The sequence below is a fragment of the Sinocyclocheilus anshuiensis genome, unplaced genomic scaffold (assembly GCF_001515605.1).
Source record: "Sinocyclocheilus anshuiensis isolate Anshui unplaced genomic scaffold, SAMN03320099.WGS_v1.1 scaffold1576, whole genome shotgun sequence".
Classification (NCBI taxonomy): domain Eukaryota; kingdom Metazoa; phylum Chordata; class Actinopteri; order Cypriniformes; family Cyprinidae; genus Sinocyclocheilus; species Sinocyclocheilus anshuiensis.
The window spans coordinates 876,667-891,313 of record NW_015557202.1 but is presented as its reverse complement, the minus strand read 5'-3'; the positions used below and the strand labels follow the sequence as shown (position 1 = coordinate 891,313).

Sequence of the window (14,647 nt, the reverse complement as noted above, 5' to 3'; positions counted from 1 at the left end):
TTGCTATAAGTTTGATTGCACTATATAATAATTGCTGTTAATAGTGTTCATCGTCTGTTTGATTACGTCTTTAATTGATTTTTCTTAAACTTAATTTTCTTTGAAGTTGCTTTGCAACGATTTGTATCGTAAAAAAAGCGCTATACAAATAAACTTGAATTGAATTGAACTGAATAAGGCTGCATTTATTTGATCAATAATACAGTAAAAAAAAATAGTAAAAAAAAATATTTTTTTACTTTAAAATAACTTTTTTTTTTTTGCAATTTATTCCCTGATAACGTTCGGGGTTCAGACACACTCTCTCTGTTTAAATCTAGATTAAAGACACATCTCTTTGGCCAAACATTCAAATAATGCATCTCATAATCTTGTACTGCAGTTATATCTGATCAAATGCACATTATTATTCTTTAGCTTGGGTTAAACAAATCAATTTTGCTTGGTTGGAACAGCAGCTACGCTAATTATGTCTCTATTTGTTTCTCTATTTTTGCCACAGGATTGACATCCCATGGTAACTAGGATTTACACAATCCAGAACACCTGAGAAGAGATGATGCCAACCCTTCAGAGGACCTCAGATGATGCCAACCCAGAAACAACATACAGAACTACCAAATTTTGCTATAAGTTTGATTGCACTATATAATAATTGCTGTTAATAGTGTTCATCGTCTGTTTGATTACGTCTTTAATTGATTTTTCTTAAACTTAATTTTCTTTGAAGTTGCTTTGCAACGATTTGTATCGTAAAAAAAGCGCTATACAAATAAACTTGAATTGAATTGAATTGAATAAGGCTGCATTTATTTGATCAATAATACAAAAAAAAAAAAAATTTTTTTACTTTAAAATAACTTTTTTTTTTTTGCAATTTATTCCTGCAATGACAAAGCTGAATTTTAAGCACTCATTACTTGAATCTTCAGTGCCACTTCAGTGCCTTCAGAAATCATTCTAATATGTTGATTTCTTATTATTATCAAAGCTGAAAACAGTTGTGCTGTTTTTCAATTTCAATCAAAAAGAACAAAAGTGTTTAAAAAACGTTCTTATCCCAAACTTTTAAACGGTAGATTAAATCAGTTCTTTATAAATAGATATATTTATAAATAAAAGTAAATAAAAGTTAGACTTGAACAATGAAAAATGCAGTAAAATGGGCAAAAAATTATTTAAGTGTGCTTGTCTACTATATTATCCTGTCAGGATATCAGATTATTTATACTGATTTGCTTGTTTATACTTGATGTATGTACTAAAGCATAGCCTGCTTTATATAGAAAGTATAATTTACATAGTAATGAGATAAATACAGCCTGGTTAAACTGAACTGCAGAGGGTTAATTAATAGGTCAGACACTTTTGTGCCCAAATACTGCACACTGAAGTGACACAACTGTTTAGTGAACTATTGTGTATTAATGTAAAGAGCACAAGTCTTAATTTCAGGCCATGTGAACTCTCTGCTTCCAAAAGGTTTTACAATGATAGATTAAACTGTACTCCAGGTCAAGAGAGACAGATAGACAGACAGCAGCCTTGAGTCACAGAGTGCTCCTTTGCACCTAGCGTGGCCTCACATGTGTACAGGGTAAACAGCAGCAGGCCAATGCAAACCATAAAACTCAATTGGTCAGATAAACAGAGCAAGGGCCTCCACACAAGGTAGAATTAATGACTGTATCAGATGTGGTGTAATGCTCCCGCAGAGAGAAGCAATGCGGCAAGATCTGTGAGCGTGTCATCCTTCCTTCTTTCAGCAGCCTTAACCAGTTCTCTGCTCACCCTGGCTCAAACCTTATTTCTCAAAAGTTGCGTTATAGTACATACAGAGGCTATGGTACAGGTAAGCAGGGGTGAGCGCTACAAGATGTGAGATCTGAGATCCAAACACTGTATGATTTGTTGGTATCGAATTGGCCTGTGTTAATACAGTTATCAAATGATTCACCATGGTATTACCGTGAGCATTATTTCATTCTACACAAACAGTGTTGTCATATTGCTCTTAAAGTCTTTCTGACATGATTAACTGACCGACAAAATAATTCACATTAGGTAGTCATCATGCACTTTATCATGTTTTTAAAAATAAACCAAAAACAATAGGTTACCGTAATTTATTACAGACCTGAACCGATGGTATTAAATCTCATTCATCATTAATATCACAAAGATATTGTTTTCTTAGAGATACATATTTTTATTTTCAAATTTAAGACACTCATCAATCTCATCAATCTGTTTCTCAAAACAAGACTCCGGGCCAAAAATCACTCTCCACTACCACCTAGCTGGATGATTTTATGTTTGACCTCTCTCATAAAACTGTGCTTTATGAAAACGACTGCATACCAGGGGAGGATTTCCACATTTTGGGTGGACTTTTCAAAGCACAATCTTATCCGTGACACATATTATTGAGCGGGCAGACCAGATGCTAAGAGATTTCTGATTAGAATAATCAGTAACATCTGTTAGGTGAGGAATAAAGTTGAAAAGCTGCACAGGATACACATCGCTTTTTATGACGGGCCGCTTCTGGACGCCACCCAATATTACCAAAACTTGAAGCTGTGCCAAGGGCCTTTTTTATTCATTGATGGCAAAAAGAGTGTTCTTTATCCAGGCAATTATGATTTAATGATTTATTCCCTAAATTTTTCCAGACTTGCATGCACCTGGCCCGCATGAGACTGAACGATCCACCTCAATGTGAATGCACAAGTTCGGAGAAAGAAGCCAGGGCTAAATTCTCTCTATCCTCATTAATCAAAGAGCAGTTTTTTTTTTTTTTTTTACATTGACGATCATTCGTGACATATTCAGTGGTGTGCTGAGGATCAAGCACACGTACAACAACAATTATGTCAGAGACGGCATTTAGTCATGCGCACACCATCTTATGATTCATGACATATGGATGTGGAAGAACTTTGTTAGACCATGATATAAAAACTATAATACAGCAGTTAGTCCTGGTCCTCTAATTTGATTGACCAAATGGGATTTCAACAGCACTGATATAAAACCCAACAGCAATGAGCCTTTTTTATGGTTTGTATCTTTCCGCCTGTCTGTGTTTGCAAGTATGAAGTAAAGTTGTGTGGTAATGATATGAGTATATAATATGTACAATTACAATTACAATGTAAAATAATACGTTATAATAATATGAGTACTAACCCACTGCTTCCTCTGGTGTCCAGTATCCAGTGGAATCACAGGCGTGAGGAGAAGTGGCCTCATAGGCGTACTGATGGAACGCTCCGTTTTCATCACAGAGAAGACAGTTCATGTCACCTTCCCTACACAGCCACAGAGAACAGCTTTTAAAAAAGTGTACAAAGAGAGTGAGAGATCAAAAAGTGGGGAGCTCAAAATACATCACTTCATGTGCTCGTTTTGCATTGCGGACCGATTGTGAATAAAATGCAGGTTTTTGCACTGCAAAACTGCATGTTATAGTCGAACATTTCCAACATAACTATACATTTACTTTAGTTAGCATAATCATGAAAATGAACTCCAGTATATATTCACACAGCATGATTCATATCTAAATTACAAAGATAAATTAATGTGGTTAAGTGTTAATGGATTTTGTAAACCAAATCAGCTCAAAATCAAGTTGCATGGGGAAACCAAGTGAATTTCTCATTGTCTGTTATATGTATGCTCCTCAGTTTACCTGTGGGCAAGTGGCCCACTGATTGGGTTCAGCCAATGAATGGTGACGGAATCTGCATCTTGACCAATCACCACTGGTGCAAGAGGAACAGTGGTGGGCTTTCTACCATGGACCCAGGTTTTGTAGACTAAATCAATATAGCAGTGCATTCGAGCTACTTGATTGGGTGTAAAATGGTTTGTACAGTCTTCATCTGTAATAAAAAAAAGGTTAAAATCTTTCACACATAAATATTAAATATTAACACTGAGTTTTTGTTTATATATATATATATATATATATATATAAAATCACTGACTTTTTTTTTCTTTTAAAGAAACTGCTACTTTTATTCAGCAAGGATGCATTAAATTGATTGAATTGTTTTTTGTTTGGTTTTTTTATCAAATAATCCTGAAAAAAGACACTGTATCAGTGTTTCCATACTTCATTAAGCAGCACAAACAATTATCACAACTGTGATAGTAATAAGAAATGTCTCTTGAGCACCAAATCAGCATATTAGAATGATTTCTGAAGGATCATGTTACTCTAAAGACTGGAGTAATGGCATTTTTAGTATTACAGGAATAAATTACATTATAAAACATATTAAAATAGAAAACAGATATTTTAAATTAAAATAACATTTCACAATGTTATTGTTTTGACTGTCTTTTTGATAAAAAAAATGCAGCCTTGGTGAACACAAGCATCTTCTGGGGGGAAGTTGTGGCCTAATGGTTAGAGAGTCGGACTCGTGGCTGCCCACTGCTCCGGGTGTGTGTTCACGGTGTGTGTGTGTGTTCACTGCTGTGTGTGTGCACTTTGGATGGGTTAAATGCAGAGCACAAATTCCGAATATGGGTCACCATAATTGGCCACGTGTCACGTCACTTTCTTTAAAAAAAATAAAAATAAAAAAATAAAAAATTTGTGATGCCAAACTTTTGAATGCTAGTGTATTACACTACATGCATGTAGGTATAACTTGTACCATTAAGTGACATTAACATCAATATTTTTAAAGTAAAGCGGGTTGTTTTTGGTGAGCAAACAGAAGCAGTAACCTGATCATGACTACCTGTGTAACTCATGTAGTTGTTGTACGGTGTGTTTTGGTATTGGGTAAGGCCACATGTGTCATTGACTGGATCAGGGTCGTGACAAACTTTAGACTTTGGTGTTGGTGCTGTATCGGCACACAGATCTCCCGTCTCCATGGATGCAGTGGTCTCTTGACAGGGGTCATCACATGACTCGCGTTCACTCACACCCTTAAACACATGGTACAGTCCCAAAATATGACCCATCTCATGGATCATGGTGTTGCTGTGTCCTTTGGTTCCAAAGTAGGAGGGGTTAAGAATCATTCCACCTGAAAAATAACCCAAATTGGCATCTCTGCAGTTGATGCAACAATATAAACTTTAACCTGACAGAACACTGAGGTGTAAATGTTCAAGTTAACTTTAATCTCAAAGCCAGGAGTCTGTGAGTAAATGAAACTGATTTGTTCGGAAATATTGCTGCATAAAACAGTGTGCACTATCCTGTAAAACGGGACCACCGCAGTTAGGATTACCAGAAAGAACAGTACATCTGGTTATCAGTGTTGTCTAAAGTTCTACCCAAATTCAGAACATTAAAATGTATTTAAGATCCCACACCTGCTGAAAAGTAACACATTGGCATCTGGTTTTATATTCAAATAATGTAATAAAAAGCTTAAAACAATGTGACATTTATAACTATTTAAAATCCATGCATATGTTCAGCTGTTTAAGAACAAGTATGAAATGACATAGTGAGACTAATTTGCATAATTTTTGTTATATCGAAATTGTAGCTTATATAAGTTACTAGGTTTTAAAGGAAAAACAGAATTTGTTTACTAATTAAAAACAGAAGTTGGTTTATGTGGGCATCTGCGAAAATCTTTCTTTTCTGGAGATTTGTGCTCTACCCCAGACAGGCCATTTACAGCGGATATACTAGATTTGAGTAAATAACCTTTTTATTTAGGAAATATCCATGTTTTATGGGAGTTCAGCCAAACGGACAGAGCTTGGCTAGACACGTCTGACAGACACAGATCGTTTACAGTTATACCACAAGATCAGCAGTCCATGCTATGGTCTGATTTCACTTAAAGCATTCAGAGCAGTAGTTTGACCTTGTCCCTCAGTATAAGACATTAAGGTACTCTCGAAAATAAGCTCGTGATTTATGTGAAATTAAACCATAAATCATACCTCTAATTTATGAGAAACTAATCTTGCTTTTTAACCTCCATGCAAGTCCAGCGAAACATTTGTGGACAAAGATCGTCTTGCACCAAAGACTGTTTTTGACATGACGATAAATCAAAAGCAGAGGTGGATTATGGGCATAATAAGAATGGAGCCATATCTCTGTGAAAATAAGGGGCCATATCTCTGTGAGATTCAAAGCAGCATGGACAGTCATTCATGAATTTCATGTTGCCTTTTATGTCCCAGACCACCTCTCTGCTCAGATCATTAACAGGACAATTGAGAGCAAAATAAAACAGGGCAGGGTGATGAGGACACCAAGGACACCCTCCTGAAATGTTTTATTTTGTGATAATGATACGCCGATTGCATTATACTGTTTATTACATGGCTACTTATAAAATAAACAGACAATAGTAAAATTATACAATTTGGCAGTCGAATATATAGAATATATAACTTTTGGGGGACTATTTTCATATATTTTCAAGAGGGTAGAAATATAACAACCAAAATGAATCTAAAATTAAATGAAATGTATTAATATATGAAATATGGTAAAACCTTGCAATATGGTTATATTGTTGATATTAATGCAACAAAAATAGCTATAAAATAGCTAAAACAATAATTTTACAGCATTTATTATTTGGGATTATTTTAATTTCTACAGTATGTGTACTAATACATTTTTAACATTTACAAGTTATATAAATTAAAATCCTTATATTATGAATTAAAAATAAAAATAAAAATGAACAGCTATATATTAAGAAATATGCAGTACTCTAGATTAATAAATGCTGTAAAATAGTTTTATGATACCTAATTAACTAAACGTTAATAAATTAAACATGAATGCAAAGTGTTATCACGTACACATTAGAAACAGACTGTATGTTAATTCATGAAAATTCATGACCAAATTCAAGCTCACAAAAGCAAGTTAGCGCTAATTACTCATGCTAATATCAGTTTAAAAGTTCACATTCTACGCACAGGCCAAAATGATCTCATTAACAAAAGCTATAACCCAAAAAGCCAAGACCACAATGTCTGATCTTGCATCCTGAACCAATGGGAGGGGGACTTATATAAGAAACCTTCCTGCTTGAGAGAAATCTCCTTTTTAAAGGAGTTGGACTTAACGGAGACTGCTTTAATGAGCTCTAAAACACAGCAAAGACGAGTACTATAAAATCAGCTGGCAGTTGGATGAAGATGGCAACCGTTTAATACCCTTCTTTTGTTTTTGTTTGGTTGTTGTCGAGTTCCTTTTCCTCTCTCCCGGTGGACGACTTTAATGATTAAGGGGCAATCTACAGGGAAATCTATGCGTGCTGCAAGTGTTTTCTTTTATGCTTGAGATTACGGCTCATTAATCTTGTAAAGGCAAATACAGACAACAAGGACGAAGAGACAAGAATGTGTTTCTTTAAAGAAAAGATTTAAGGCGATCAAAAAAAGAGCAAGTCATGAACAAGAAGATATATGGCATCAGGTACAAAAAAAAAAAACACATGTGCTGTGGGGAATGTAGTGACAGGAAACAACTGAGTTCTTAACTTGACATTGTCCATGGTAGAATGAACCCAGTTGGGTTTAACGTTTTCTTCTCATATTATCTTGTCTGTTTTTTATCCCTTCCAAAAAATGCACACGGCCCCAACCCTTTTACTAGTGACAATACTGAGCTGTGACGTCAAACATAGCACAAAATCTAAATCCATTTCATGCTTTTAAGAGCATTAAAAAAATGCAATAAAACATCTGCCTTAAGGTGATGAAATATTTGTGATTTATGTCACTTGAAAAAAAAAGGCCATCAATAGAAAGAGATGTTTTTTAAAACAAGATTGTGTAGTTACAACATCTACCAGCTGGGGCTAACTGAGCCATGCTAATAAACCAAACCATGGTTGATTTCTGGACTCAAGTCTAGTCCAGTCTTATCTAATCTAGTTCAGTCAAATCGAAACATTTCATAAGTCAGGTTTTCATCATTGGGTTTTTAAATTTGCATCGTTTGGGTTACTGTTGTTGTTGTTTTTTTAAATTCACTTTCACATTACCTAAATTCTATTAAAATGGGATTTGGGTTATTCACTTCATCATGTTCATGAGCTGCTGTGTTACATGTCAGTGGACATCTTACCTTGATGAGTAAGCGCTTCTTTTGCCCATGGCCAGGTGGCAACACCAGCAAGCTCTTCGCGTGCTGAATTATTAGCGAAGAACACATTGAGCGTGTCTGAACTGCTCAGATGAAGCAGCTCCTTCAGTTCCTTCACACTCATATAAGCCCTGCATCATAGATATTGACACATAGTCAAGAAACGTTGCATAGAAAACAAGTAATTATTGAGGAAACTGCCATAAACATGAATGAACATCATGCAAGTTATTACATTTTTCTTTGATGGCTTGAGTCAAGATTTAAAAGGGAATGACAATTTCAAATTTTATTAAAAATAACAGTTTAAAACAACAACGGTTTAAATAGTTTAGTTCATGTCATCAGAAGTAAGCAAATGGAATTTGTAAGAGAACTAACATAAATTTGACTGCAGTACGATGTCCTGTACATGTTTTTAAATTCGCATATTGATTTTTATTAGCAGTTTTAATAACAACAGTCATAAAAAAATCACTTTATGTCACGATGATTAGGGTTTATAATTGTTTGAACTGGTTATGGCGCATGAAACGACTGCCCACTTTTTTATTCCACTCCCAGCTGTGATAAATCGCCATAGAGGCGCTTTGATGTGTGATGTTAACTTATTTTTACTTTGGAATATGTCACATGTCATTTTTCTCATTTGTTTTCATAGCTGCTTAAGCCTTTGCACCTCTTATCATTGAGCTGTTGGTTTGAAGAGGTCCGGTTCTTATTGCCCTTTGGATCGTGCCGAAGGGTCGAGTCTATTAGTTGAACCACCTACTGTTTCTTGGACCCGTTCCATGCGAGAATAAACCAAGCATCGTACTTCTTGTGTCGTTTTTTATTAAACAAGCAAAGGCTGAGCCAATCTTCTTGAGTGCTTCTTGAGTGTTGCCTAAATCTCTCCTATAGGGCTAATTCAGCAATAGAATTCAAATGATTTAACAATTTCTATTCACATTACTTAAAGTTTAGACTTAGACAGCTCTTCCAAATGTGTTCTGGAAATTAAGTGATAGAATATATAGAATATATTTCGGACCATTTAATTTTTTACATTGTGAATTGTTGACAGTCAAGTAAAGCCAATCAGATGCAGAATGCGGGCAATAAAATACGTTTAGATGTTATGCACATTATGACAGGTGAACTAAATTTACTGTTCTTAGTCACAATCACATTCCACTGTGTGTGTGTGTGTGTGTGTGTGTGTGTGTGTGTGTGATCATAATCAGTATTTTGTTTTTTCTTTTTTAAAACTAAATGTCACAAAACGTTGGTTAGATTTATTCTTAAAAAAGAAAGTAAAATAGTTGCCAATAGGGTAAGAAAAATAAACTTCATTTGAGATAAATTCTCTGAAAACTAGTTATGTTATTATGTACACAATTTATCTTCTCAAGTACTTGTTGACATAATTTTTACGTAATTTAAAAAAAAATGTGTTTACTGATGAATTAACCAAATTAATGTAATATTTTGTGACATTTAAAGTGGCTATTTTATACCTATTTTAAACTTCACCTTTCAGGTGGATACAATCCTTTTAAATAACATAGAAAATAAATGAAAACTATTTATTAAAAGAGTCATATTCAAAACCACCGATCCACTATCTTGCAGCAAAATGAATAAAGAAATAAATGCATCATAAATCGCTGAAATTGCTAAGCATCTATCAAAGTTAATTACTAAAGAGAAGAGTTATCAGGTAGTTCAGTTCTATTGGCTTAAGTGTCTGGACTAAAATGTTTTTGCTTTCTTCTCGTTCCATTTCTCTGGAGCTTGCCAAAAAGCACCTGGTGGTTCCCTTGTGCTGTTTCTCTCTGCTTCAACAACAAATGTGCGTAGTGACAGCCACTGGCAAGTACTTGCGCTTCACTGCCCAGCAGCAGATACCTGGGCTATAACTCACACAGCAAAACATTAAAATCCCAGACCTCCACATAAAAGCACGCTATACAATTGCCATCAAAATGTCATCCCTGCATTAATTCTCTGCAAACTCTAGACCTCTGCCTTAGCGATACACTCTTCCAGCATGGTAAGGAAAGACCTCTCTAAGGGTTTAGTCTATGAGCCCAAGGTTAATCTGGTCCCGTTGGCTATTAGCATTTCTAGCACTTATTGACACATCATATTTAGAGGAAAACAAGTCCAGTAAATAAACCTTTGAGTTATTCAGTACCTTTGGATTGCTTTTTTAATTTGGCGTGCCAAGGACAGTATGGTACTCCAGGTCACCACTACTCCAAACTGTTGGCCTTGGTAGAAATAAAGAGGTCTGAAATTCCCTGAAGGAGACTATCTTTTAGTATTCCCATTCATCTCAATGGCAGTTGCTCGGCTGGCACAGGAATGCAGGAAACTTACATCATGATAACGCTGATTGGAACAAGCCCCAAGCCCTTTACTAGTGACTATCCTGGTCTTTGAAAAGCATAATGATCCATTTCACACCTATAAGAGCCTTCCAAACAATGAAATATTAACGATATATAAACTATGGTTCAAAAGTTTGGGGTTGGTATGATTTTAATGCTTTTGAGAGAAGTCTCTTATGCTCACCAAGACTGCATTTATCAGATCAACAACACAGTAAAAACAGTAATATTGTGAAACAATATTACAATTTTAAATAAGTTTTCTACTTCACTATATTTTAAAATTTTATTTATTGCAAATGAAGGCAAATGATCTGCAGAGTGTGTAGTTACGTCATCTACCATCAGGGATGACAGGGCCATGCTAATCAGTCAAATCTTAACCCCTTGGTGGAAACAGCATTGAAATGGCGTTTAACTGATTTATTATCCACCAACCATGGACAGAAAGAAATGTTCTGCCTGTGGATTTTGGCTATGAGCTTGCTGTTGTCCTCTTTAAAAGTTTCTCAGTGCAAAACAACCAAAAGAGTGTTTCTTAGACCACCATCCAATGGTTTATGTGGAGCCCTATTAATCGCTATAGGAGCCCTTCAGGAACAGATAGGAAGCTCTTGAAGAAAGCTTGTTTTCAAGCAACCATAAAATGACAACAGCTGGTGGCTGAGACACAAAGTCTCGTTGCACACTGAGCCTGGAACAACACTTCCCAAACTGCATCTGGAAATTTGACATATAGCAAATTCATCTTGCTGATAAAAGGACTTAAATAAAAGACTTGGCGTGATCACATTTTCAGGATTTTACACTATAGTACGGTTTTGTGAACGTCTACTCATTTACGTAGCATCAGAAAAATGAAAGACACTGCGGCAAGCCGTCAACCAGTCTGTACGGGAGCAAAACTGTCCTGCCTTTCACCATGAATAGTGCTGAGACCTCTGGTTTTGTTGTTTAGCCACATTACGTGTATACTTTGGCTCAGCTCTGCATCCAAGTTTTGCATGCTTTTTAATGTTATTCCAGAAGGCCGCTTTGTATGCTTTGCATGTTAAGAAATACAGAATGCCCTGACAATCTTGAAAATAAAAAATGAAAAAAGTGAACACTATTTCACAATAAGACACTTTGGTTTCCTTTTTCCTGATGCTGCTGTGAGAACATTTAACAAGCACATAACTTTTGTCAATTTCTTGAACTCAAAAACCAGTTCACAGTGATCGTGAGCGAAGGATAGGGAATGCTTTCAATAATTTTATCTTGGCCTTTAAGGCCTAGCACTTTAACGCAAGCTGTTTTAGTAGGAATGCATCTGCTAAGGACATAAATGTAGTTGATGTAATGATATGGTAGCTGACTTTGGTACCTGCATCAAATTCTATAGAAGCTAGCAGGCAGTCAAATATCCTCCTGAGGGGTTTTTGCTATTTTGCAATCCTTGAATTAAGACCAAAACATGAACCCTCTTGTACATCCCAATAAAATGATGCCTGGGTTCAAGTTAGTTGCCAAAGTGGAACCATATTGAAGCACATGCTCACCTCTGAGAAGACTCGGGATCAAAGCAGGTCTTTGCGACATCTGTGACCTCAGGGTCACAGCAATCTCCATCATCGTAATCATAGTGAATGCTGTTGCACTCTGGGTTGCAGACTCCATCCCTCCGCTTCCAGTTGTAGCAGGGCCCCATGCGCAAGCAGTCGCCCCCATCGTGGCCTGTAAGAGGATGGTCACACTCGGGATTGCAATGGCGGTTCCCCACCTTGGCAATGTGGCAGTTGCTGAGGACGACGCGCCGTTGGAGGGAAGAGTTGTAGATGGTGTGAATGCTGAGCTCCAGCGTGATGTTGTAAGGACGGAAGGCATCTTCCAAGGCCTGGTGTTGGAGCTGGATCTGCTGCAGAGAGACTGTAGGGTCACTGCCGTCATCCTTACAGATGTTCACGATGCGGTAACGTAGGTGCTTCTCGACTCGCAGTTGCCATTGCTGGTTATAACTGAGGGTGACGTCGGCATTGTCACATACGGTCACGCCACATGGAGGCGGAAGAAATGGAGAAACAAGCTGCCGCTCTGGGACAGGAAGAGCCACAATGACTGGGTTGTGATGGTCTTTGTAGGGCGCCCACTGATTCTCAACCTCGGAGAAATCTGCCCACTGGGACAAGATGGGAGTTTGTCTCTCTGCATGGGATTGGTGACCTTTAAGAAGTTCTTCGTGCGTTCGCGCATAACCCCATAACGTGACACCTCCCAAATGCCCGCGGAAACTGTGTTCGTGATCCGACTGGTCCCCACCAAGCAGAAACAGGCGACAGGCTTTGATGTAGGGACTGTATAGGTCACCTGACTGTTCTCTGCTCTCGCCAACCTTGGAATTGTCTACATACAGCGCCATCTTGTGGCCGTCATAACTGGCCACCACATGAGTCCAGCTGTTGGGAAGGTAGCGCTGGTGTGCAATGATAGTGGTGGATTTGAGTGCCCGATCCATGCGAAGGGAGAAGAAAAACCTGCCATCTTTTCTTCCTGTGGGGTCTACTGCTCGAATCCCAACAGACCAACCTTTTTCGCTCAAGGGATATGAGCAGTTGTCAAACACACCTAGAAAAAAAACACAAACGCAGGAGTCAATGAGCAGAAATGTAGCTTCATCAAACACAGAGTAATTGGTGTTTAATTATCTGAAGAGTTTAAGAGTTTAAGTCATTTCTATTCAACAAATCCACTGATATTCCCAGCCGCCTTTCTTAGGAGCAGTCACATCTGGCAGCCAGATGTTACCGTCGAAGGACAGAGAGAGGTCAGGGAACCCCTTCACCCTCCCACCAACACACGCACATGCGAGCACATACACACACGGGCAAACAGGAGAACGAGAGATGGGCAGCTTTAAACAAAATATCCTGAGGGACGTGGACCACACTGAAATTTCATTCATTGAAAAAGCCTGCCGATGTGTGTGCAGGGCTCCAGCGTGTGACAACATCAGCTAATTTCTGCGCGTATCAACCCTGAAGTCATGAATTTGAAGATAAACCATTCCAGAGTACTATCCACTTGGATGCTACTACATTTTCAAAACCTGAGTTCTTATCTTACTGTTTTTATAGTGTCTGTTTCCCACTAAATAAAAGACTCCTAATAGTAGTACCTCAGACTGGCCCAGAGTGCTGAGGTTGGCTGGAGATAAAGTGTGCTGAAAAAATACTTTCTTTGTAACCTTGTATAACTGATGACTTCAGTATGATAAGTGTTTATGAGAGACAGAGAAAAAGTGAATGTTTTTGTATAGTATCACTTAATAGCGGAAGAAAAGTTTGCGCTGAAAAGACCACTTCCAGTAAAGCCTTTTAACACTCATTTGGCAGAGTGGGGGATTTTTAAAAAACTGGCTTTATAACAATAGATTCATCCACTGATTGTTAAAAGAAAGCTATTGACCTCAAAAGGAGCTGGAGTGAATGTTCACATGATTTTAGTGATGATGACAAATATGTCAAAAGGAAATAATATAATCTTAACAATAGCAAGATTCATTTATTTAAGAGGTTTGTGAGATTTGACGTCATTGGGGAATACTGATTTTCTCCAAGTGGTGGATGATTTGATTAAAATGGAATATCTAATGCTCTCTTTGAGGTCAGATAGATGACTCATCAGTGTTAGAAACATATGAATAATATTTGCACCCCCTTTCGCCTAAAAGCATGTATTTTGGCATCCATGGTAGAGGAAAAGCCTCGCGCAGGTTACGACAAGAGAACTCTGGGCTTTGTTCTTCTTACTGGGAACTAGTCTCAGAAGCACTTCCAGATATAATCATTTCCACATTGACCCTCCTCAGCAGCCATACAAAAATGCACATTTACCTGATTATGAAAGCTCCCTTGGGAGATCCGGCACCTTCTGTGATGTTCCACAGCTTATTTTGTTTATTTTTGTTTTTGTAATCATAATGTGCATCAAAAAAGTCAACTCAGATGCCTGTCAAAATCATACAGCAAAATAACCCAGCGCCATGTCGGGGGAAAATAAGGTCCTCAATAAAAATTTATAATTTTATGAATTTTAGTGATGGGCTTGCAATATACTAACAAACAAATAAACAAAACATTTTCCCTTATTTTAGACATTTTACACAACATTATAATATATATATATATAT

At 37.1% G+C, this 14,647-nt stretch overlaps 1 protein-coding gene across 1 annotated transcript in view; it reads right to left on the bottom strand.

Moving 5' to 3' along the window:
• LOC107678935 (pappalysin-2-like) overlaps window positions 1-14,647 on the bottom strand; it is a 54,244-nt gene that overhangs the window by 36,442 nt on the left and 3,155 nt on the right. The window contains exons 2-6 of the mRNA XM_016474336.1: window positions 12,021-13,083; window positions 8,087-8,235; window positions 4,761-5,054; window positions 3,698-3,890; window positions 3,193-3,314 (exon numbers count right to left, since the gene is read on the bottom strand). Coding sequence (XP_016329822.1) covers window positions 3,193-3,314; window positions 3,698-3,890; window positions 4,761-5,054; window positions 8,087-8,235; window positions 12,021-13,083 — 1,821 coding nt within the window. The remainder of the gene's footprint in view (window positions 1-3,192; window positions 3,315-3,697; window positions 3,891-4,760; window positions 5,055-8,086; window positions 8,236-12,020; window positions 13,084-14,647) is intronic.